General features: G+C 39.0%; 1 protein-coding gene across 1 annotated transcript in view; it reads right to left on the reverse strand.

Annotated features, from left to right (window-relative positions):
• Positions 1-3589: 3589 nt before the first annotated feature.
• mta2 (metastasis associated 1 family, member 2) overlaps positions 3590-27130 on the reverse strand; it is a 35171-nt gene continuing 11630 nt past the window's right edge. Inside the window, exons 3-18 of the mRNA XM_040140899.1 lie at positions 22794-22887; positions 13697-13814; positions 12248-12311; positions 11981-12098; positions 11743-11845; positions 11026-11125; positions 9073-9261; positions 8787-8861; positions 8618-8676; positions 8428-8528; positions 7484-7623; positions 7133-7361; positions 6727-6816; positions 6485-6603; positions 5642-5784; positions 3590-4150 (exon numbers count right to left, since the gene is read on the reverse strand). Of these exons, the coding sequence (XP_039996833.1) occupies positions 3997-4150; positions 5642-5784; positions 6485-6603; positions 6727-6816; positions 7133-7361; positions 7484-7623; positions 8428-8528; positions 8618-8676; positions 8787-8861; positions 9073-9261; positions 11026-11125; positions 11743-11845; positions 11981-12098; positions 12248-12311; positions 13697-13814; positions 22794-22887 (1896 nt within the window). The 3' untranslated portion in view covers positions 3590-3996. The remainder of the gene's footprint in view (positions 4151-5641; positions 5785-6484; positions 6604-6726; positions 6817-7132; positions 7362-7483; positions 7624-8427; positions 8529-8617; positions 8677-8786; positions 8862-9072; positions 9262-11025; positions 11126-11742; positions 11846-11980; positions 12099-12247; positions 12312-13696; positions 13815-22793; positions 22888-27130) is intronic.

Genomic DNA, 27130 nt, shown 5'->3' on the forward strand with positions numbered 1-27130 from the left:
ATGAACCGAAGTTGTCGGAACGCAGTTCGAGATGGTTCCGGCCCACGTTAACCCATGGCTATAAAGCCACAACTGGTTAAGCACCCTGCTCAAAGCTGTCACACACAGTAAAGGTATTGCAACATATTCTGGCAAGGCCATGTTGAAGCTTAATTCCACTTCACTTTACTACATAGTGCTGTTTGAAATTTCTTGTACCACTTCAAAGCCAGTCCCGTACAGTACCCAATATGGTACTTTTTTTTACCAAATAAAGCAGATGTACAATTTTGCCAAAATAAAATATTAACTCTAAAATGATCAGAATTATTTAGATTACTACATATCTAATTAAAGAATAAGTATACAAGGCAGAGAAAGGCACAAGCAAATCAAGCCAACTTTCCATATCTGACAGTTTTTGACAGACTAAAGAAGACATACCAAAGAAGTAGTGAAGTTTGATACCAAGCTCTGTTGAGGACGAGAGCTCAGTTTCCTCTATGGTAGCAGTCTGGTGAAACCCTAAAACACAGTCAAGAAAAAGCCCTCATCTGACCACAAAGAAAAAAAAACCTCTTTATTTCTTTTCTTATCAAGATACATTAAAGGATACAGAGACATTGGAATAAAAAACACTTGAGAAAAACTTTCATTGTAGCATGTTTGTCTCTCCACCATACAAAAATCAGCACCCTGTCCCTTTTGAATGTTGCCCCTGGTTCAAATGACCAGCCCACCCACCCTATGAAGGAGAGCAATGTTTCACATGTACAGTAGCCTATTAGAACCATCTCCACAATAATGGAGCAGAATTAAACATTTTAGATGTAAAAAAGTTTCAAATATGCCAGTTTTCCACTGTTCTTTACTAGTATTTGCTACAAACTCAACACTTCAATTTCTTTTTTTTTTTATTTGAGAAATATTACAAAGCCCACATTGGGACCAGACTTGCTTATAAAACCAATGTAACCCCTCACTGCTATGGGGATTCATAGGCTGCAGGATACAAAGGAATTATAATTATCCAATTAACAACTTACTTTTAGTATTTACCCTTTCATAATGGTAAAGACAGGGAAAACAAAAATTAACAAAGCAAATGAAAACAAGTTGAGACAGCTTGATTCCTTTCACATCATCGTCATACCCAATCACAATCAGAAACATCTCTTTTGTTCTGCATCATCAAAAATTTACAGAAGAGGATTAAGGCCATATGAAAAAAGTTCCGAATCAATCAATATTTGGAGAAAAAGTACGACTTCAATCTCACTCTTTTTTGCCATTTTTAACATTAATTTCAGAACTAATTAGGCCCTAATTTTCTTCTGTACATTTACATATGACTTATCAACTGACCAGTAACATAATTGCTTCAGTTTCATTCAAACCAACCAAACACTACATTGTCAGAAATGCTGTGGCTTAAGTCCAACATTACCTCAGGGTCAAGTGTCCATTCACAATGGACATCAACCTTTTTTTTGCACATTATGGCTTCATTTTGGACTTCTGCAGACTCAAACATAGTACCTCAAAGCCAAATGTGTTCTCTCAGCATGGAAAGTCACACAGTAACTCGTGCAAATCCACGGTAACCACAATCATTTGAATGTCATTAAACACAATATTATCCCTCCTACACTGTAAAACTACACTCTTTGAGCGATGGGCCTCTCCCCTTTGATTCCAGACTGCCTGTGCTCATACTTCTTAGGGTGAGGTCAACAGAACAGGAGCCAGCATACTTCTCTCTTCAAACTGGCTAACTGTGGCTACAAAGCCTGGCAATCAAGAGGCAGGAGATGCTGCCAAAAATGACTATTGAGGTGCCTCATGAAGGTAGACACAGTATGGAAGTTTATTAGTCCCAAAACTATCAAGTGAGCACAAACCAAATTTGAGCAGTGAAGCCAGGATTAACTTCAGGCTGTACAAACAATAGAAAAAACTATCTACTACCTGTAATATCAGGATTCTGTAAACACACCAAAATCCTGATGTTTGTGTGCTCTCGCTATTAATTTGGGTTCATTTTTCCACTTGTTTGGGAAGATTGTGAATATTTGAGAACAGTTAACAATTTAAGGTTTTCAGGATTAATTAGTAAGTCAGGATGCAGTTCACACTACACAAAGACAGGATTCAGTAAAGACACGAAAGTCCTGAATTTGTAAACATTCATTCAATTTGCTCTATTTTTCCGCACGAGCGAACAGTTATAAATAATTTAATGTTGATGTGTGGCTGGTACAACCATATTTACTCCGTTTAGGCCTTTTGCATAAGGAAATAACCTGATTAGAATTGAAACGATTAGTCTCTTAATCGATTACTCGAACACTAGCAAAATTAATCAAAACAACTGTGATGACTGATTATTCATACTAAAGTGAATGTCTGGATTTTGGACAATTGGTCAGTCAAAACAAGCATTTTGAAGACGTCAACTTGGGCTTTGGAGAACTGTGATGGCCATTTAAAAAAAAAAAAATCAATTAAGAAGATAACCAGCAGAATCACTGATAATAAAAATAATGGTTAGTTGCAGCCGTGACACTGACATTACTTAGATGACATTGTCTGAGTGGCACTTTTGTATGATTTTGCATGAATACTACTACCTGCCAAAACTGAGCAAGCAGCTTTGACAACAGTGAGCAAACAAAGCCTTGCTGCTTGTTTAAATATAGTCACAATCTCTTGCTAACTCAAAACATGGAATACACTATACATTCTATCCTCACTTTGCCTACAGTTTTGTTTTTATACTCAGATCTGTCACTGCACACTCAACCTTGACTTTCACACTTCTCAAGTTTTTTTGTGCTCACTCAACATCTTATGGGAATTCCATAAAATGAAGGATACAGATGGGATGAACCTTTAGGGTAGGACTGGTATTAATCCCTCTTAACAGGCTTGTATTTGGCTCCTGGCTGATGATGGGAAAGTTGATAATTTACAAACTCAGAAAGAAAAAGTAAAATGGTGGCAGATGGATTAAACACCGTGCATTCACAATGACTGAAGGCAGCCCTGTCAACATGTCTGCTCACTTAACCAATGAACATGTGCACAGTCAATGAGCTGCAATTAACAGCCTTTCAGATTTTTCCCTGCTGGAATGGAGTAGAAGAGTGTATGAGTGAAATCTTCATTTCAGATCAAATCAGACCTTCTGCCTGCTACAGCTGTCCAACGCAATCTCCTATTTCCACCTCCCCACAACCACATTCTCCTCACATACTGTGGGTGTTACCCCTTAAATGATGCATATATTTACACAAAGATAGCAACATGGAGGAAGAACAGTGTGCTTTATCATCGTTTCAGGATGAGAAATATCTTGATTTAAATTACACATTTAAAAACAGGCGGCATTAAAAAGGGGAACAAAATAATTCAGGATCTGGAATAAAACACTACAAAGCCCAAAGTGTTGTGTGAGTGTCAATGTGCTGATGTGTGTGTCTGCTTGTTTAATATGATGGAAATGTACAGTCATTTAAGTGCTTGTGTGTATGCTGTTTTGTGTGTGTCTGTGTGTACATGTGTTTCTATGGTTGTGTAGACATATTTTGGTTTGAAACCATCGTTGTGAGGACATTTTGGCTGGTCCTCACACCTTTAAAGGGGGTTAAGACTTGGTTTTAAGGTTCAGGTTAGAATTAGGTTTAGGTTAGGATAAGGGGCTAGGGAATGAGTGTCATCACAACTAATGTGAGGCAAGGATGTGCGTATGTAAGTGTGTGTGTGTGTGTGTGTGTGTGTGTGTGTGTGTGTGTGTGTGTGTGCGTGCGCGCGTGCACACACGTGTTGGACACATCAACTTTTGGGAAGTAACAGAGGACTAAAGAAAAATGACACTGAAAAGAGGGAAAATTAAAACTACTGGTATGGCATACTGTGCTGCCTGTAATTGATGGCCTGAGCACAGACCCTCCCCAACTCTCTCCCTCCCTCCCGACCCCTGTGTCCTGTTAAAAGGCCCCTTGTCCATCCTCCCCTTTAGTCCTCCAGGACGATGGGTTCGCTGGTGCTGGAGGGGAGCAGGGGCATGGCCAGGGAGCGAGGGGGCGGCGGCAGCTTGATCCGGACCAGGAGATGAGGTTTCCTTGCTGCCCGACGCATCTCTGACTGGGTTAGATGTTTCCTCAGAGCCCTGGGTGTAAAAAAAAAAAAAAAAAAAAAATCACCAGCAGGAAAACATCATGGTCTGTACACGAAATTAAATATTGACAAGGCACAGTGGTAGAGCTTTAGAGATTTATTTGGCCTTTTTGTTTTTCATAAAGCAAACTGTTTGGATGCTAGTTCACCTGCTGTTGTACCCACACCACATTAGGAGCAGGTTTAAATTGGTGGCCTGATTACAACCTGACTGCTTGTGTTTCTTGCCCTGTTGGACTACTTTTTAGTGATACTGCTGTTTTCACTGATGTCAGCATGAATTTGGTAAGTACAATGTTATTGTAACTGATAGAAATGATGGACAAAACTACAAATATGAGAAGTTGGATTAAACCAGAATCAACCCATAAAATGGCTTGTCAAACTTCTTTTTATTCCTCAACAGTTTTTCTTCTTAGTAGCTATTGACAATGCTGCTTTTCTCAACCATCAACTTATTTCAAGTCCACTTGTGCCAACAATTTTATTTCTAAATATTTTTTTTTAATGTACAAGGTAAAAAAAAATGCGCTGAAGCATGACAAAATAAAAACACAAATGTTATTCTTCATTGCTTTCAAACTTGAAGGAAATTTCTTGCCAAGAAATTTCTTGTCTTTACGTTAAGTGTAAGGCTACAGCAAGCAGCCAGTTAACTTAGCTTAGCACAAAGACCAGAAACAAAATCTGACTAGCATTTCTGCTAAAGCTCACTAATTACCATATGACTAACACATCAAATTCTCTATATATTCGGGGTGAGAAAAAAAAAAAGTGTAAAATTGATTACATTTTATGCTTATGTGCTAAAATGTTTCTTGGCCAGGACCAGGAACTTCCTAGAGTCTCAAATGGTTGCCTATCAACTGCTCAGAACCAAGAAATTGTCCAGCACAGAAGCCCTTTTAAAACAGGTCTTTAAAAAAAACATTCTGGACGAATTAAACAAAGGAAATACAACATGTTAATCATTAAGCTTTAGAGCTGCTGAAAGGAGAATTTTGTTACAGGCTAGCTGTTTCCCCCTGCGTCCAGTCGTTTTCCTAAACAAGCTAAATAGCTGCTGGCTGTATAGATATGAGAATGGTAACAATCTGAACCTTAAACTATCAGCAAAAAAAAACTCAAATAAGTGTATTTCCAAGAACATCATACTTTTGCTTTAATCTGGGCCTATTTGCCTTCTTTGAGCTATCTTTTCACCTACATTTGATAAAAAGTGCCAAGATAAAGTGGGGAGTACATCTTGGGGTTTATATCACAACAAATTTTCATTCCACTAAATACGATTCAGTGAAATAAACTTCCACATGCGGTGTCATGCATGAAAACACATTCAGAGCCCGTGTACATAGATTCATGGTAAGGTGCGTAACAGACCAGTAAGTCTAAAATGGGACACCAGTCTTTGTTGTCATGTTACTACTGAATTTCTGTTACTTTAAATTTTAAATATCAAAAGGACGAAGACAGTGAAATGTACCTGGTGTCCTTGGTGGCCACAAACACCACTGGGTTGGGAGCTTCCCCTTGGCTGACCTTCTGCCGCTTGATGACTGACTGTGAGGTGGTCCTCATACCTGAAGTATACGGCCTCCCATTGGCTGGGTAGGGCACCCCTGTAGCCTGTGAACCAATGAAACACCAGGGTAGTCAATCATTTATGTTGTTTCATTTAAGAGACAAACAGTAAGTAATGATTCTTATATCAAAATTACAAAAGACAGGCAATTGCCTTTTCAGCATCAGAATGAGTGTGGTGCAGCCTCAGGAGAGCTGAAAAATGGTCCTTTAGGAAGATGTACTTATATGATTTCTTTTAGACTGAAGACAGTAAAAAGTGGATAATTACGGGAGACCAAATGGTATGTTTCTGTTTAAAAAAAAAAAAAAAAAAAAATTCACATTTCAGCATGTTGACAGACTTCTGTGAACCCCAGAGGTATAAGTTGATACCAGCATACTCAGCTGGTATACTGTGACTTCAGGTTTGTGTAATGGCATCCACAGCAGATGGAGGCTCTTTGAAGTCACAGTGAAGGAAGACACAAATCAAAAAGAAACTCAAGCTGGGTCGTCTGGTGGCCTGTTTTAGACCTTTTGTTTGAATTATATGGCCAGGTCTACAATGAGAATGCGGAAAGTTGCAAACTAACTGTGGTGAAGTTGATTGTAAACACTGACAGTGAAGTTGGCAGCAACTGATTCTATGTGTTGGGGTAGGGGTGTTGTACTGTAGCTTAAGTGACCATATTTTATTAAATGAAAAGCCACCCACCCTTTGAACATAATGTATGGTGTATGTGTGCTTGTGAGGAATACTGACGCTGTCAAAGCCCCTCTTTCCAAGAAGGCTCTGGCCTACTCGGGGCTGGCTGGCCTGGTTCCTGTTTATGGGTGTCGGGGGTCCTCTGGATGCCTTCAGTTTCAGAGGAGCTGAGATGGCTGCAGAGACACAACAACACTCCTTAAGAAAAAAATCATAGAGGAGGACAGATAAGGCAACAGTAGCTATTTGGTATTTGGAGTGGTGTAGATAGGACTGGTGGTCACATGATGTGTTCTTACCTAAATCCTTCACAATGGTGGCCAGTGACTGTCGAGGCACCAGCTTGCTCTTAACGGGAGTTTTTGTGGCTTTGGGCAGCCTGATCATACCTGAGGAGAGAGACGTGTCCAGTCACACATTTTATTCACTTTACACAGATTAGAATGAACTAGAACCATACATTCATCTCCTTATTTAAACAGCTAATTTAAAAGCACAGTACAATTAAAAACATGAATAAATATTAAAAATGGAGTATGTGATACTGACCATCATAACCCTTGACTTGTCGGTAGTTTAAAAATGAGTTTAGGCTTTACATTACGTATGTTACTTATGATGGTTGCACATAAAATCCTTTCTAACCTCCTTAATAACATGCATTATTCAGGAAAAAGTGAGAGCACTGTGGAGCTGTGTACATACACTCGGCCTTGACAGCATTTGCATTGATGGAAGCATATGGTCGTCGTGCAGCACGGCGAGGCTGCAGTATGTCCTCACACACCCGCCGAGCAATGCGGGTCAGCTTGGTGGTCTGCAGGATGAATGTCTGGCGATTTTTGGCCAGCAATTTGGCTCGACCCTCGTTCCGGGTGAATGGCGACATACCCTGGACCTCCTGGCGTGTCATGTGACTACGGGGACCTGACTCCTGGACAGAGAAGAGAGAGACACCAACAGGCATTCAGGGGGCATGAATTATTTCTGTACTGCTTTTAATTGATATAAGAACATTATTTGAGATTAGATCTGACTATAAGAATGTACACTTACAGAGCCACCTCTAGCAGCACCCTCTAGCTGTGTGGGGGTCTTCAGGCCTCCATACTTCTTCCAGTAGATCCAACAGGAAGCGCATAGTCTGCACTGCATGTTGGGAGGCCCCCAGGCATACCACTGAGGAGACTGGGCCGCTGGGTTAGTGACAAGGGAATTTGTGTTAAGAGAACATCTCTGGAGGCAGGTACTTGAATGATAAAAATACTAACTAATGACAATTTCTTTTTGTGTGTTGCACTGGTTTATACTGTAGATAGAGTCTAAAATGACACCAAAGCCTGCAGCTTCATTGTGTGGTCTGTACAGACAATTGATAGGAAGTAACTACTGTAAACTGCACCTGATATACTTTCATATACAGTATATTCACAGGAGCGCAGAATGGCTTTAAACCTCAGGAACTCAAACCCAGTTTTAAAAATCCATCCAATCCATCGTACTTTAGTATACAATGTCTGTGCATTGTTGCTTGTGACACGTATGCATCTGCAATAGTGTAATTACAGGAACAGACATGCACTTTATTTGATCAAAACTTGGGCTGAAGTTCCAATCTTCGACAAAGGACAACAAAAGCAACTCAAGATCAGCACTGTGCTTTTTTCCTCCCAAATGAAAATGATTCAGCTCACCTGATTACATATGTGATCTCCATTTAACTTCTATTGCAATGTCCACAAAGAACTGGCGCGACTTCCGGAAAGCCCAGGTTATCTGATGTCAATATCAACTCAAGATTTAGGAAATCTTTTATGCAATCAATCCTTTAGTGATTTTTTTTTTTTTATTTGAGATTTTTTTTAGAACTTGTAGAGAATTGCAAAGTAAAACAGAACTTTTTTTTTTTTTTTTTTTTTTTAAATTAAAAGATTTGATCAGTGCTGTCATCAGTGGTGTCATTTTTTTCCCTTCAAATTTCCTTTCCAGTTTGTACTTACTGTGGCAACTCTCACAGCTGAGTCCTTTCTGAAATCCTGCTGCCCCATTCATACCAGGCTTGCTGCCAGGCACCATGATCTGATTGGGGTTGGGTTTGGTGCTGGTTAATGAAGAGGAGAAGAGAGTTATTTTGACAGCAGTTCTAACTCAAGGTAGGTACTTCATGTAGCAGTTGACAGTAATACTCACTAGGTGGGGATGTACACCTGCTTAAGCTTACTGTCTGCCTCTGCTGCCTTTAGTCGTTTCTGACAGAGAGAAAACATTTCAGGGGTTTTTGAGGAAATTGACAGAAACATACGGTCAAACCCAAATCAAATGATGCTTTTTAGTATTTTGTGGCTTGTTGTAGTCCTACCTGTTGGATATAGCGGTCGGTAGTCTTCCACATGTAGTAGAACTGGACCACACTGGCTAGAGACTTCCAGGGTAACTGAAGAAAAAAACATCTACTGAACCAAAATTCAACATAAAGGATATATACAGCACAGTTCCATTAAATTCCACATCAGACTAAAGTTTACAACAGAGTCTAAAATTTGAAGTTTTTTAAAGTTTCAACAGTGAATACATAGAATCTGAAATATATATTATTCAAGTTTCCACATATATACTGTAAGAGACAGTAGAGTAGGAGAGCTCACAAAGTCCTGGCGAATGTCGTTGAAGTCTTTGCCGTATTTCTCCAGAGCTTCTTCAAACAGCATTGCCTCTGAGGCGCTCCACTCCTCCATCTCATCGCGGCAGAGCACCGGACCCCCCTGAGGGACCAGGGTGGACATGGCTTTGGCCAGGTCATAATTGTTCTTCTGCAACGTGTCCATAGCATGGAACTAACAGTAGAGAGAAGGTAAAGACAAATGAAAGAACATTAGAGCTTCATTATCATAGACATCAGTTCTCCTCACTGGGCAGTATAACATTACCATTGGAGGTTTGTCATTTGATTTCACCCACACATACTTGTAAACACAGCCAGATTGTAAATTCAGGGTGGTGTCACACAAACACTTTGTCCCAGTTCCATATATAGTAATATAACAAGTACTATGTAGAGGAGCCTGTTAAGAGTCCCAAAACCAATAAACCAATCAGCACTGCTATGCTGTACTACTTTGCCCAAGGTTTCCTGTGTCAGTTTGAGGCAGCTTGATTAAATATAACCATTAAAACCCCATCAACCTTGTGAGCACAACATCAACTAATCTGAAAACTAGATTACATCAAAGAGTCCTTCTAGTAAGGCTGGGCAATATGAATATAAACACTGACTGTGTTACAAAAATTCCTTAAAATTTCTAAAAATGGAGAAACTTTTATGGTATACTGGGTAGTTACTTTGTTTAACATACTAACAACCAATCATATCACAGAAATAAACGTATTTCTAACCAATCTTATGGCAGAGCAAACGTCCCAAAAAAAGGCATCAATGGTTGAGTTAGCCAAACAAACCACATGTTGTTGTTTTGGTGTCAGAAATCCCATAGTTAGATGGGAGAGAGGAGCACTCCCCTAGAGGAAACTTTATCGTGTCAGCACAGAGAGCATTACCTCAGCAGTCACAACAACCTGACGCAGCTGTGGATAAACAAAGTCACAGGACATTGGTGTAGAGACACTGTGGCTACTTTGAGTCCTGTTATGACACGTTGTAGGTGAGACAGTCACAAAGAAGGCAAGGTTGCTTAAAAAATGACATGAAACAAATAGGTGATGTTTACTATTAAGTAATTTGAAAATCTGTGCCAAGAAAGATGAGAAGCCAATTTTATCCCTTAATGCATCAAATAGTGCCAGCAGAATGCAAGTACACAATCTCAACCACCACAAATTAGACCCATCAACTGGAACGAGCCATTAAGGCTCTTAGACAGACACCTCAGCAATAAACTGTAACACTACTATGTGCTTTAACTCAATCACACGTTGTCGCTTTTTTTTTTTTTTTAAAAACAGTAAAAGACGTGGTCCTAATAAAAACCGTCAAAAATAACCAGTTCAAGGTAAGAGCTCCCTGGCTGTCAACATTTTACCCTGCAGGGTAAAGTATATAGGGATTCAACCTGATACAATCGAAGATTTTTTGTTTATTTTTGTTGTTTTTTTCTATATATAAATACAGACTGACAAAGATTATAGTGAATAAAATTTTTTGCGATACTGCCTAGCCTTTGGCTAAGATTAGCTTATAATTCAGGATTTGATTTTTTGTCATTGACAATTAAAATAATTAAAAATTAATCAAATTCTGTGCAGCCAATTAACAAAGAATCAACCTGGGACTTTTGGGGAACACCCCTGCTGTTCCTGGATTGTAATCCAGCCTTCAATTTGTTTAAAATTATGTACTAATGTTGACAGTGAATTAGTCTGACAGTAATTATACATGAAATGTACTTAACTGTTGTTTCAAATACAAAAACTCCACAAACAGTGCATAAAAATGTTTTCCTTGTCACGTTTGGGCCTATTAGGTACTTTCAATATGTCATGGGAAAACAAGCACACACACACACACACACACACACACACACACACACACACACACACACACACACACACACACACACACACACACAAGTCAATAGTCTCACCAGTGTGATGTCTCTGGAGGCTGCAGCTGCACTCATATGGAGACTGGGCTGGCGGATGGAGCTGCTGCAGTCCAGAGCCCGAGCAAATGTCCCCACAGCTCTGAAACAAACAGATACTGGTTACTATCACTGATCTGTCCGTCCTACATTTGCAACTGGGAAATATTACTACTGTTTCTATGGTAATGTGTATAGTGTTGCTGAATATTCATTAAATGACCACTAGATGGAGTGTTTTGCTAAAAGGACCAATTTACTGGCAGCAGGATTATTCCATCCAAAGACAAATTTACTATAGATTTCCTTAAAACAAACATGCTGCACCATCAAACACTATTATAACTAAATGCATATGCTAATTTATTTATGGCAAACCTTATACAAAATGTTTATATGTCATGTACTGAAACTAAAACTAACACCATTATGTCCAGGGCAGATCGACATAATGGTATCTGTATAACAATAGTCACTGATATTCTGCTGACCTCAGTCTCATAACACTACGTTACAATCTTAAGTTAAGATCCTGCGAACAACTGATGTTGCATGTATTAACCATTAAAAAGTATTTAGTTTACCAAGAGATTATCAAACTTTTTGTTTATTCAAGAATTTTGTCTAGAAAAGCTGCCCTGCTGATGATCAGAAGTTGTCATGACAATAGGATGTAGAGACGATGATGCAACTGGGTGAGAGACAGAAGTGGAGCGCTACCTTGCAACCACCAGAAACTGGTCAATCTGAGGGTCTTTGAGCTGGTTGTTGGGGTCCCAAACCTTGGTCTCCAGCTTCTCCTGGACCCGGTTATCTGATTCACCTGAAACGAAGAGAAACTAGTTTCAAAATCACCTACTGGACACACTCTCTTTTTTCTTTTTATGGGTGGAAGTAGTGACTGATTTCAGGAAACATTTGTTTAATTAATATCTCCAGCTGTTAGTGTGGTGCTCACCGTCAGCTAGTTTGTCAGGGATCTCTGCCTGGTACTTAGATCCCACACGGATCTCGCCCTGGTCTGCCAGCAGGGTCTTTTGGACAGGGTCGAACACCAACGAGTAGAAGAAACAGTCCTGGACAGAACATAAAATAAAAGATTACAGCTGCTTGCCAAATGTATTGTGTTCCTCCAGTTATTCCACTTTGTCTCTTTCTGTAAACAGTAAAAACTGAGGGCGCCCTAAGTAATATGCTGATGGCAGATGAACAGATGGTGTCTTACCTCCTTCTCCAGGTAGCTGGCCAAGACATCTGTTTCATTGAGGAGGGTGACGTTACATTTCCCCCTGAGGAGACAGTGAGGAGCATTCAGAGATCAAGATGTCCAAGACAAAGATGTAAAGACTATCCAGATTCTCAAAAGGTGAAAAAAGGTTTGATAAAAAGATATTTCATACAACGATATCACAGCCAGTAAGAATCAAGAAATGTTACAGAGCAACACCAATGAATATTGCTGGCAATTGATATAATAATGTTTTCACAAACTGCAGCCCTAAAAATGACTATAGAGTTGAAACAGCAAATCTCTGACCAGTCTCAACCAAAAAATATTGTCCAACATATTGTACGAGCCAGTGAACACACTAAAACCTATAAACTTCACTCAAAAGAAACATATAGTTAACCTTTTGGTGGTCTGATTGTTAAATTTGCATATCTTTATTTTTATCCTAATACTTTTTCAACAGAAGAGTTGAAATATCTTTCAGTATTTTTGGATTAAAGGCAAGGTTCGGGTTAAACACACGAGTTATTCCCAGAAAATTCAACACAAGGCAATTGCGGCATCCTTGCAATTTCAAAAACCTGAATGTGCTGCTCGGAAAGTGAGCAAAGAACTCAGAATGCAGGTATGGAGAAACCCCACCTGCCTATCGACTAACGTTTTGAATCCAAGCAGCTGACTTAAGTTGCCAACTTTGAATACAGCCCATAATGTTTGAAATTTAATTAAGGCTGAGGGAACTTTTGAAATTTTAATCACAGCATCCCTAAATAGTCAATTGAGACTATGTTTCATGAGGCATTTTAACAAATATGTTATGTTTTATTTCTCTCTGATTTACCAATTAATGGAAATTCGGAAAACACCCACAATGATCATTCTATGTGAGTAAGTCAAAACTACTTTGAGAACAAAAAGTATTTCGTGCTACAGAGGAAATGTTTAAAAATATTTATGATACATTTGTCATTCAGATCACTTTTACTAATAACTTGATTATTAATATGAAAACAATAATGTGAATAACACGGACACCCAGTGCTACTCAAGCTTTAGTTTGCATTAACGGTAATGTATATAGTATCAGTCAGTCACCTTCACTCCAGGTGACTGAAGTGAAGGTGACTGACTCCACCATACTTGGCTATGTATGTAATATTACTGCATGACAAAGTCCAGTATGGGGTATACATGTGCCCCTCCCTCACTGTAGAATCACCTGAAAATTCATTCATCAACAGCTGCGAAGGAGGAACAACAACTCTGTCTAAAGGGGAATGACAATGGGATGGCCCTTGCAGGGACAGAACATATCACTGCCTAATGACTGAGAATGCCTGCAGTAAGGATAATTTACCGAGCAGTTCGTTCTTAACCGTGCATGGCAGGTGTCTGGGTTCAAAATAAACTACACTTCTGTCAGAAGCTCCTTTAAACACATACCGTATGTGAGTAGCAGGTAGAGATTCGAACTGTCGAGACAGGAAGAGTTCTCTGTGTTTGAGCTGGTGTTTCTGTTGTTCAGACAGTACTGGTTGCTTGGACTCCTCTTCAAATTCTCCTAAAAAGACAAACACATCATATTTTAACTATGAAGAGTACAGTCTACACCTGCTCTATATGAAAAGTGCCCTAAGATAACCTCTGTTATGATTTGGCGCTATATAAATAACATTTAATTTAATTTAATTGAATCATCACATGACATCACACACAATCGTAAACACATACATATTGACACACAGGATTCAAAAATATCCTGTAGGCTTAGAAGTCTAAAACAGTGATTTTTTTCCTGCCAGGCAGAGAAGAACATATATATGTCAAATAAAAATGTACTATATTTGTGTGGTTTTTCAAGAACCTGAAAATAACAAAAAAACATTCATGGTTGTGGTTCATGCACTGGCAGAGTGTATGGACAAAAGTATCAAGTAAATGCCTAATTTCCTTTTGCTCACAATGTGTCAATTTTTTGCAACTTTTTGTTCATGTGGAAGCCCTCTGGTGGCAACTATACCCTAAGCAGTTTCTTAGCTCACCTATAGCAGGTTTGCCTTAGCCTGCACATCTCATTTGTGCAAATCCTGTAGGAGCTAGCCAGAGTAAAACATCTGGCGCAACACCCAGCTGCTCCCAACAGCGTCAGGAGAGAGAGATTCCCTCCTCATTAAAATGCTTGATAGTTGCAACATATAGATTCTGTGGAAAAATCACATTTCAGCATTCTTTTTTTTTAATATTTAGTAAGTAACCATAATGAAATGTTTTGGTTTTGTTTTAGTTTTGCTTTAATGCTTACCCACCCATTCTCTATTTTGCACTCTTTTCTCTCCCACTTTTTTTTTTTTTCTTTTACTCGATTATACCCCTTTCATAAAGTAGACACATGTACCATGTGTGTGTACTGGAAGCGCGTTTTACCCATGGTGGACCTATTCATATAGAAAGCTTACACTCTAGTTGTCACTATTAGCAGAGACTCCAATCTGCTGCACAGTTCCATACACTTCACACAATTACAATAAAATAGCAAATAAAAGTTAAGTTTCAGTTTCACTTTCTCCCCTCTTCCCATACATCTCTCTCTCTCTCAGCTACCCACACATCTGTGCTTTCTACAGTTTCTCTCTCCCTTTCTCACACTGGTTCCAAAATCCCATGCAAAGAACAAAAGAACAATGAACGTATCTTAGTAAAAAGTGTTGTCTGTGTATACAAAACCTGATTTAGCCTATTTGTCTTTGCCATAGCAAAAAACTATTGAAAACATATCAATGAGCCACATAGTTACACTGTGACATGTCTCTTCATTACAAAAGATATGGGCACTGTGGTTAACTTACTAACAGCTCCACAGACTAATAATGGTGAGTGCTGACAGTAAGAGAAATATGGAAGATTTCCAGCCTTATCCTTTAAGACAGGTTCAACTTTTCTGCTGGGGCCCTCTGTACTCATTGAAATTAATAAGGGGGCTTTGCTTATATTGCTATTGCTTCCTCTTTGAGCAGTTAATATTTTCTTAATCCTCTGTAAAGCACTTTATAAGAGTTCAAAGGTCATCAATTTATCAAGGCGGAGAGCATATTGGTCCTGCATGCTCCCTAGTGTGACTTCTTGCATTAAGAAATGCACGAATTTAGAACGTGTACTTGATCTTTGCCATCCACTACAACGCACATAACCACCAACACGGTTATTAACGGACTTAGAGTAGAACAATGCAACTGTCTCACAATACCAAACCCATGTGACACCCATGTTTCCAGCAAGTAAGAAATGTGAAAAAATTAAGCCATAGGCAGCTCTGTGTGTGTGTGTGTGTGTGTGTGTGTGTTCAGCCACTAGATTCCGCATTCCCAATTTCAGGCGGGTGAGTAATTTGTTGCAAGCCGGAGGGGAGGGACTATATCACTCCATCTCTGTGGACTCCGCCCCTGCACTCAGCCACAGGAAACCCTGTCAGTGAGGGCACGAGAGAGAGAGAGAGAGAGAGACATAGAGAGAGAGAAAGAAAGAGCGCGAGAGAGAGACACAGAGAGATACCAAGCAAGAGGGACGGTACCTTTAGCCACACCCCTTTTCTGTTAACCTCTCAACCCCCCTCCCCCCTCCCCCTCCTGTCCAGCTAGTCCCTGCCACACAAAGTAGGAAACCCTGTGTACCAAACCTGAGGCGCCCATCCCCCCCAACATGTATCCCCAACTCCCTCCACATATGCACACACACACACACACACACACACACACACACACACACACACACACACACACACACACAAAAGAAGAAACCACGTACACACAGAAGGAGCGACAGGCACTTACAGTGCACACAGCATAACAGTAACACACTCCTTCTACAGACAAACACACACAGACATACACACTATATTTGCTTTGACAAAGACACAAGGCAAGTCAGAATTAACCCGTTCCATGCTGTGGCCCTCAGGGACAGATCAAGGGCCTTTTGTTCCGCACAAAGAATTGATGTGTGAGTGTAGAAGGAGAAGGAAGAGGAGGGGAGCAGAGATGAGAAAAAAAAAAAAACGATAAAAAGCGAGGTTTAGTATAAATGAGTAGCAGCAGAGAGAAGGCGCCTGTCACTTCTTCATCACTGGCACAGGATCATAACGTTCTAAGCCATTACAAGATTAGACATTAGGAGTGTTTCATGAAGCACGACTGCCATTTAAACCAGGCTTACTTCAGTGATCAGGCTTATTTTCAAGAAATTCTGTTTCATAAAAGGGGGTTAAAAAATAAATATGTTGAAAAATAATAAATAAAAATAAGGTCTGAAAAAAGTTAGCATGGAAATTTATCCTTCTGGACTAGCTTGGTCCATCTTCGCTTTTTCTCAGGTTACAGTCAATCTACCAAACAGACAGTTTTTCCAAAGTTCCTCCCCAGCAGGCCCACAGTATGATGTAGTGTAAATGAAGGTCTAAAGTCAAACTGCACTAAATCAAAAATTATCACAATCTGACAGACCATAGGCTGCAGTTATTGTAAACTTACAGTATAATGTAGAACTGAGACCTTTATCAGTCTCAAGCATCTGCACAGTTTCACAGTCAGCACATGGCATGTGCTTCCTACAGAGCCTGGCAGGTGTCATGGTGGGGGAAAAAGTTCAATTGTGTACATGAAATATGCTCTCAAAACGAATAATTTAAATGCAAGGACTTTTGCATTACAAAATTTGCTCTTGCGAATGAATAATTTTAGCGCATTAATCAACGCAATGTAACATGATACTGCTGCATTGTTTAACGGATGTCAAAGATAACAATTTTTTTGCAAAATCCTAAATATGTCCACATATATCCTTACAAAATCAACAAAAAACATCACTGAATTCAAACAGCTGATGTACATTAGCTTGTCAATGGCCCGATGACTCTCACCATTTATTTTGCACTATTTTTCAATAGATCCATGACTATGAAGGATTTAAAGACACCAAAACACTGAGACTGTGATTTATAACAAGAAAAGATTTTACAACTCTGAAAAGGAATGAAGGCAATAATTTCAGTTTTTTCCCCCATAGATCACAATGTAAACAGCAGAATTCATGTTTACATTAATAAGTGATCTATCAGGAATGTGAGCTTGCATGTGTTTAATTGGCCAATGCAGCATCTTGCCAGCTAATTGAACTGTACTGTGGCCAAAGTTGAGCCAGGTTCAACTTTTTTGTTGGATGACCATGTGTTTGTCAATGTTAGTCAGCTTTAGGTCTTAATTGGCATATTTTACTAAAAGCTATATTGCCAGAGCAGTGGATAAATGCTAAATTTAAGAATTGAGTAATTTCAAGTGTCATAATTAGATTAATTACATCTTCAGTATCTGGATAGAACAATGAGACAACAAGAAGACAATCTAAAGAGACTGCTCAGTCTCTTTAAAAGAATAAAAGCCTTTAAGAGGACACGTCAAGGCTGCTACCAGTCACAATGACAACATAAAAATTAAATTACCAACTCTGTATTTATTCTAATCTCAGACTTGTCTACACACAACCAGAGAGCAAACACTTAACATCCGTGTGTGGTGCTGGGCGAACTGAAAAAAATCCATGCATCCATTTTGAGGTGTGTGTGTGCGCGCGCGCGTGCATGCGCGTGTACTTCTATCTCTGCGATGACCAGTTTGAGTTATAAACATTATGGAATGAGGGCATTTTGGGAAATTGAGGACATTTTCGCTGGTCCTCCCTACCTCAAAGGGCTGTTTGAGGGTTAAGACTTGGTTTCAGGGTTCAATTTAGAATAAGGTTTAGGTTAGGGTAAGCAGCTAGGGAATGTATTATGTCAATGAGTGTCCTCACAACTTATGTAAGACGTGTGTGTGTAGATGTCTTTGTCTGAAGCACTGCAGCCCAGGGAGGGGGGGCTGTTGGGGTGGGGTGGGGTGGTGTTGGGGTGGGGGTAATGAGTGAATGTGATCAGGCTTCAGTAGTCTGCATTCCATTAGCACCACCCCACTACCTCCACCCTCCCACCTCCTTGGCTCTCACAAGACACAGATTGGGCTCATAGGCCTAGCAGGGTAGGGTGGGGCAAGAACCTTATACTGAGACAATACTGTAAGACAATGTTACTTATAAAAATGTTAGAAATAATCATTAATTTATTAATCACTATTACCATTATCATTAATACTAATATAATAATAATAATTATATTATTATTGATATTTTATATATCAGTGAGTAGACTGACACTGTACAGATACAGACTGATGTTTCTTTTCCCTAACAAATGATGTTTGGTCAAGTACAGACACTGGCTTGCAGAGAGCACATTAATGAGAGAATAGCAAACTGACTAAACTATAAGATTACTAGAATAAGAATTTTGAAACATAAGATGTACTCAGGACATAACAAAGGACAGGAATGCATTGTGTTTGATTATTGCATCCCTTTTTGAACAGCATGGAGTCAATAAATTCTTTTTAGTCTTTTGAAATTAACGTTGGGAATTGGGCATTTTATCCAATCCGAATCCAGATTATTAATACATAAGTGAGTTACTAAAATTATACATAACTAAAAATCAAAAGATCCAGTCAAAATCAGTAAGTTTAGAAGGCAGACACAGCTTTGAGTGGCAGCCTAATTATTGTTCACAACTTGTAGCTACAACCTGAAAATGACAGATAGAACTTAATTCCTTCTCAAAAAAATTTTTGTGCCAAAGATGAACATATAGTAAAAATGCTGACTGAATATATATTTAAATATTGAGAAAACAGTAGCTACTGACTTTGGAACACCTTATTTTCCAATAGCTACTTGTTCCAAATACTGCTAAGGATTTAGAATTAAAAGCTGATCTGCTTAATTTATTGACATGATACAAAAATATAAACTTGAAGTGGAAGATTCTGACTGCTGAAATTTATGTGACGCCATCAAATAATGGGTTTTACTAGAGAAGACTCATCCCTCTGTTGTATTTGTTAGAGCTTCAGAAACACTCAGTCCACTCTGATTGTACAGTGGTTTTACAGAGTGATGCTGCTTTACCTTATAAACTATCTTGGACTGAGTACTGTCAGCAGTGTTGTGTCGAAGTCTGTTCCCCAATGGCTTGCAGGGAACACTTTAACCTGACGACAAAGTTTAAGTTTGGTCTGTCATCAAGTTAAGTCATGGAATTAATGTTAGTTAGCGACAGCTGATACGACCTGCTGTTTGTTTGTACACTAGGCCTTGCTTAATGAGAGCATCAGTACTCAGGAGTCATTTGACTGGTGCAGCCAAATAATTTGTCACGTACGCACACTATAAATTTCCCTTGCATAGGTGAGCAAAATGCTCACACTGTAGAGCCACGGTTGGACCGCCAATATTTTTCAGGCAATTATTTAGTCACATACAGTAATTACTTCAAGGTCCCACAGCGCAAAGGCGGTCTCAATCTGGAGAGTTGTACTCAGCTGTGATTGGGCAGTTCTGTTTTCCTGTTGAGATTATACTGGCACACAGCAAAATTGTTCATTTCTGGAGTGACCCATTTCCTTGCATTGTTTTTCTCCTTCAAGTCCCTAAAGTTAATTAAAATTAAAGCTCATTAAAATATTCCATCCAAGAGAACTGGGAAGCATCAGAGGACATTTGCATAAAGTTGAACCTTTTTTCAACTTTCCAAGGTCACACCACTGGGTGCCTTTTGAGTCTTCTTTTTAAGGCTTTGTTGTCCTAGCAAGATTACAAACCCTTGAATAAACCTTGAATGCATACAGTTGTTTCTGTTATTTAATACTCAAATACTTACTCTAAATAATAATTAAGGTTTAAGCAAATGTGATTTACCGCTGAGATTAGAATGCAGTTTTTTCTAATACACTGATTAATTTGTGCCTGCCTATATCAACATTGACCGCCACATATTGATTTTCTATTTTTCAAGTTTTTTCTCTCTCTCTCTTTCTCAAACACACTGACAACGAACCATTCTGCCATAGTCAGACTGGCAATTGGGAGAACTGGGAGAAATCCCAGCGTATCAGTGGGCCAATGGGCTGTCAAAAAATCCATGAAGTTTATACTGTCCCTGTCTGTCTCTTTACGGCCTGTCATTCGGGGTACGCATGAGAGTGTGCTGTATGCACGTGACTGGGCTCACTGGCCAATATGTAATCAACCCTCACAGACTTGGGTCGGGTTGGTGAGGGTTGTTATTTGTTTGACACAACTTGAAGCAATGGAGCTGTACATATTGTTCAGTTATTTATTTGTCACAAAGTACTTGGCAATTAAAATATTTGCTATGGAGGTACAGTGCTGTATTTGCCGCCTTCCCGATTTCTTCTGTTTTCGCATGTCTGTCACACTTAAATGTTTCAGATCATCAAAGAACAATTAATTTAAGACAAAGACAAAGTGAGTGAACAGAAAATGCAGCTTTTAAATAATCATTCCTTTTATTAAAGTTAAAGAGTTATTCGAAACCTATATCACCCATGTGAAAAAGTAATTGCCCCCTGAACCTAATAACTCGTTGTGCCATCCTTGCCGGCAAAAACTGCAAGCAAACGTTTGCGATAACTGGCAATGAGTCTTTCACATTGCTGTGGAGGAATTTTGGCCCACTTTTCTTTGCAGAATTGTTTTAATTCCAGCACATTGGAGGGTTTTTGAGCATGAACTGCCTGTTTAAGGTCATGCCACAGCATCTCAATCGGATTTAAGTCAGGGCTTTGACTAGGCCACTCCAAAACCTTCATTTTGTTTTTCTTGAGCCATTCAGAGGTGGACTTGCTGGTGTGTTTCGGAACGTTGTCCTGCTGCATAACCCAAGTGCGCTTGAGCTTGAGGTCACGAACTGATGGCCGGACATTCTCCTTCAGGATTGTCTGGTAGAGAGCAGAATTATTGATTTGGTCCCATCAATTACGGCAAGTCGTCCGGGTCCTGAAGCAGCAAAGCAGCCCCAGACCATCACTCTACCACCTCCATGCTTGAGTGTTGGTATGATGTCTCTATTGCAGAATTCTGTGTTAGTTTTACGCCAGATGTAACGGGACCAACACCTTCCAAAAAGTTCCACTTTTGACTCATCACTCCACAGAATATTTTACCAAAAGTTTTGGAGGTCATCAAAATGTTTTTTGGCAAATGTGAGACACGCCTTTGTGTTCTTTTTGGTAAGCAGTGATTTTCGCCTTGGAACCCTCCCATGGATGCCATTTTTGTCCAGTCTCTTTCTTATTGTGGAATCATGAACACCGACCTTAACTGAGGCAATTGAGGCCTGCAGTTCTTTTGTGACCTCCTGGATGAGTTGTTGATGCGCTCTTGGATTAATTTTGGTAGGCCGGCCACTCCTGGGAAGGCTCACCACTGTTCCAAATTTCCTCTATTTGTAGATAATGGCTCTCACCATGGTTCTCTGGAGTCCCAAAGCCTTAGAAATGTCTTAGTAACCCTTTCCAGATTGATAGATGTCAATAACTTTGTTTCTCATCTGTTATTGAATTTCTTTAGATCACAGCATCATGTGCTGCTTTTTGAGATCTTAAAGGCTACTTCACTTTGTTAGACAGGTTCTATTTAATTGATTTCTAGATTCAACAGGCCTGGCAGTTATCAGGCCAGGGTGTGGGTTGTGAAATTGAACTCAGCTTTCAAATAATGTGGTTAAATCGGTTAATTTATTAAGGGGGGGAAATTCCTTTTCACATAGGGCCAGGTTGGGTTGGATAGCTTTGTCCCCTTAATTAAAAAAAAAAAAAAAAAGATTAAAAATGATTTAAAAAACTGCATTTTGTATTTAATCAGGTTATCTTTCTCTAATATTAAAATTAGTTTGATGATCTGAAACATTTAAGTGTGACAAAAAAAAAGTAGAAATCAGGAAGGGGGCACATACTTTTTCACAGCACTGTATTATTTAATTAATCTTAATTTAAGAAAGCACCTCCATCAGCTACTGCCATAAATAGAATCTAATTCTATGGGAAATGCCGGAATTACATTAAAAACATCAAGCTTGAAGATTTTAGAATCTGGGGGCACTATGATCTGGGAGTATATCTTGAAACTAGCAGAGCAATCCATATAACACAAAACCATGTACTCACTTAGTGTGTGCACACTTGTGAGTAAAGTTAGTACAGGGGGCGTGTATGTGTGTGGATTTAAGATCTAATAATAGTGATAATCACTTTAAAGTAGCCTTTTTTCAATACATATTGATTTATAATATAAAATATTATGAACACTTTTATGTAACATGTTTGTAACTAACAAATAAACGCAGGATGTTCCTTTACATAGACCCCTTTTCCAAACTATCCTCTAGCATTGAGCCTTAGACAATAATGGTCTTTTATTAACCCTGAAGCAGGCCTCACTGCAATTTACAAAATAAAAGCTGAAGAGGTGCTTTAAGGCTCTTATGTGAAACACAAAGAGGAACAGGTTCATTGAAGGCATTGAGCCATATCATACCTGCTCTCACAAAGTAGAAAACAACTGTGAAGCTGAAAGGAGTTTGGGCTCTGTGATTGCTACTCACTTGCATTGCTGTCAGCCAGAGTGTTGAGATTGCCCGAGATGTCTCGCCTCCGGAACAGACACACCACCTTTGCCTCCACATTCCCATTGGCTGTCTGTAAGTGGAAAGTCAGTGGTTACAAGTTAGATTTTCCAGCCAAAAGTGTGAGCTTTTGTAGCTATTACTCATTTTTCTGTCTCTTTAGCCACGCTGACATGGTTAAATTCATTGCTCACGCTAAGCGTTATTCAGAGGTACTGGAAAGTTATTAACTTGAGTTCAGTTTCATGTACATTTCATACTGATCATTTACGATTCATACTGATTCCAATTTCAGTTTTGCTTTTCGTCATTTCTGATTCTTACCATATTATTTGAGCCAGCCAAAATATATTGCAGGTAAAAACCAATAGTGTTTTGCCCATCATATCAAAACCAACCACTCACACTTCCTACAGACAGCAAAGACTGTTTTCTCATCTGCTCAGTGTAGAACTGTAATCAAATTAACAAGTTAAAAGGATAATTGTATTACAACTCTTATTTTCATTCATTTCTTTCAGTTCCAGTATCACTGTACTTAAAAGGGGCCATATTATGCTAATTTTCAGGTTCATATTTTTATTTCAGGGGTCTACTAGAAAATGTTTACTTATACCACCTATTTCTGCAACACCTCTTTTCAACCTCTGTCCTAAATAGTCCGTTTTAGCTCATGTCTCCTTTTAATCAGCTCCCACAGCCCTGAGCAGAACCTGCCTACCATATCCAAACAGTGTTTCTGGTCTTCCATGACGGCCGTCTAAACTCTGCTGACAGTCTTTAGCTACACTCTTCCCACGAATATCACTCCAATAACCACTTCTACAACAAATATGAACAACTGCACGTGTTCAAGCAGCGGTCTCATTCAAAATCAGGAATAAACATCATCAGCAACCAAGATTACAAAACTTTTCCACAGGTAAATACATTTACTTACATCTCTGTCACATAATGTTTGGTTTGTATTTATGCATAAACTCTCCAACCGTAAACATATTCTCTTTGAAGCATTAGTTTTGAGGAGATACAGAGGTAGCATGTTAGCAGTAATGTTAGCATTCCCAAAACATACTACGTAATGTAAACACTTACAGTAATTGTCAGTATGTAGGTGCAAAGCATATGTATCAGGTCAAGTAATTTTCCCTGGTAAAAAAAAACAAAAAACTAATTATTGCATAAAAGTAATAGTATAGTAAGCACTGAAGCAGATGTCCCCATGTGTTATCCTGACTGAATGCATTAGTTATATCAGACCAGTGGCATCTACCATCATGTGACAGTAACTTGCATGGAACAGACTTTATTCTGTATGACGTCAACATAACTGAAGGTGAAATTACTGATCTTAAGAAGTAACTTGTTTATGAACTTGAAAAACTGCTCAGATACCAAAGTATCTACAGCTACTATGAGGACTGTACTTTGTCCATGTTTCACAGAGTAACCTGGATCTTTTCACTTGAGAAGTTTTTGCTGTCAGGTAACTGTCATATTTATGCTTTAAAATGTTTGTTTGAGATTCAGATTATTGGAATGGTACCCTTTCAAAAATACTGTTAATAATTGTTTAATATATATTGTGATTTGTCAACACTAATAAACTTTAACTGTCAAACTTTTGAGAAATGTCTTGAGTTGCTTACTGAGTTGCCATTTACTCCTGGTAGTAAAGGATTACTACCAAAACTCTATTTCACATTTTCCTAGCCATAATGTTAAACGTACCTTCTTTTTTTTTAAACCCTTTTATGTGCAAGAAATAAGTTTTTCAGATCACCTGTTAAATAAATTAAATAAATCCTTTGTGAAAGAAAATAATATATTTCTCCAATAACAAATGACCCCTACTACTAAACTTACTGCATTTAAAAAATGACAACTCCCTCCTTAAAAATAAAACTTTATTTATAACAAATGAAATATAAATATAGCCAGGGTATATATAATGCACAAAGCAGCCAAAGCTTTTTCTGTTAAAACAGTCCAGATCATGTCCTATATCAAGGTGAAGATTTTCTTGTATACTGAAATTGTGTGAACTGGTGTAGGAGCTCTCGGGGCAGAAAGTCAGATGAGTCATCTTGACGTGTCTTCCTGTAGATACCTCAACACTTTCCTGATGATGCTGTGTTGTTTTGAGGCTGTCACTTGAACGAAGTACGACACCTACCCAGTGGAAACTTCCTCCTCTGATGGTCTCTCATACTGTGAAAAGAGCAGGAACACCTCAACAAAAAACAAGCTTCATCATGTCACTCAGACAATCTGTAAACATGGCAGAGTCAGTGTTACTGGTATATTATTATATTATGTTTCTGTAGGGCCATTTCGGTACACCTGCAGATAAATTTGGTCTTGAATAAAAGGAGAAACATCTATTTAAGAGAGTGTGTGGTGATCACAGTACTAATGTCAATTTACAGTAAGAAGCAAAATGACCAGTGAAGCTACCTGCTCATCGTAATTGTCTAATTCTTAAATTTAGCTATTTCATTTCTAGGTCATCTGGCCTAAGTTACTGATATTTAAATATTATTCTTAAATTCACTTTCTCTAAAGACCAGAGCCTCTAAAAACTAAAGTACTGATGTAGCCTGATTACTGTCATGAGAAAGTTTGTGCTATTTGGAGAGGGTTTTTTTTGCATGTTTATTTCTGTATTTGTAGTAATTCTAGTGGGAATTCTGTTTTAACAAGCATTATTTTGAGCACTGAAAATACTTTCCTTTAAATTTTTTATAACATAAGGCATCTTTCAAAAATACAGATCAGGTATTTGCAGACATTATTCATACTATTAACAAATGTTAACCTCTGACATTTTCTTTCTTTGTTTCGATGGACAGCAGTGTAAGCACATATGCTGTTGGAAAAGGGTCTGTCGGGTATCATGCATGCTAACATAATATGTTAGCATAACATAATATGTTAGCATAACATGCTGTGATGCAGGCACAGGGGTCCTGCTGTGATGTACTATCTGAAAGAAAAATTACAGGACAAACTTTTTCACAATTTGTAGCCCCCCCCCTCCAAAAAAAGGTCTCGTCTACATTAAATCAATCAGTTTAGCTAAGATGAAATGTTTGATGTCAATGATTAACTTTATTCTCAAGTCAAGAGATCAAAAGATCAAAAATCTGCGGATATTAGACCACTCTTGTTTCAGATATGACACTATGACAGTAGGAATCAGTATATGCAGCTGGATAGTGTTGTCTGATAGAAACATGAGCCACATGTTGGGTCAAAGTAGTTAAACATTATTGCAGTCAAGTTAGCCAGATCAGTAGCAGGACGCCAGGATTTACTGAAACATCATTAATACAGCATTTGCCACTTTACTTATTCATGCAGACAGCCTAACATTAACCACCGCAGGGTCCCTCATCCCAAGGCAAATATTAATGTTACTTCAAAGCTCTGTTTCAGGGCTGTACTCCTGGATCAAGTTACTCTGCAGCTAATAGCAGTAGCTACATGTTAATGGAGCAGTTGTGGGTGCTGTCAGCGGTGAGCGGAAGAAAGGGGGAAGACTGGCTTCTGTTTTACACAGGGAAAAGACTGACTGGAGGTGATGTACATTTGAAATAGTTTGTGAAGACTGAAATGAACAAACTCAACAGCAAACTAGCATTTTAGCATGTTAGCGTTAGGAAGAGCAAACTCAGGAGCACAGTTGCTCACTGAAATAGTTAGGCCCAGGTTAGCGCAGGCTATTGATAATAAGCCACAAAGAAAAAAGGTGTTTCTGAGATACTTACAGTTCTGAATCGACACATTGGTACAATAAAGTTGGAACTGCCGGTCCCTCAGTAGCAGCATAGCTGACAATCCTGGCCAGCAAGCTGGCAGGTGGCGGTTGCTGAACCCTATCGCCTCGGTTAAATGCGAAGTCCAGAGAAAATTGCAGGAGCTTACTGCTGTAGGAGGTCCAAAATATGCAAATGATATCCCCTGGTGTCTAATGTTGCCTTCACTCCACCGCAGCAACGACAGAAACACTTTCTTCCAGACACTGTGTTCGCTGTTGCAGTCCCTGCAGACTGCACTTAATGGTTGTGCCCTGGTGCTGGGGTATGCGGATCCTGGAGCTGAGGCCTGGAGCGTCCATTTATGGACTTCCACGGCGCTCATACGTAAGAGTGTTGGGAAAGCAACGAAGATTTCAAAACAGACTGAAACTTGGGTTTTTGTCTTACAGGCAGCATTGTAACAGACTTTCAAGGTCCTCAAGTTTCGAAACTTTGGCTATGTTATACATGGACATCCAACATCAAAACATTATATAAATGAGAGAAATCACAAAA

This window comes from Xiphias gladius, chromosome 12, assembly GCF_016859285.1.
Source record: "Xiphias gladius isolate SHS-SW01 ecotype Sanya breed wild chromosome 12, ASM1685928v1, whole genome shotgun sequence".
Taxonomy (NCBI): Eukaryota; Metazoa; Chordata; class Actinopteri; order Istiophoriformes; family Xiphiidae; genus Xiphias; species Xiphias gladius.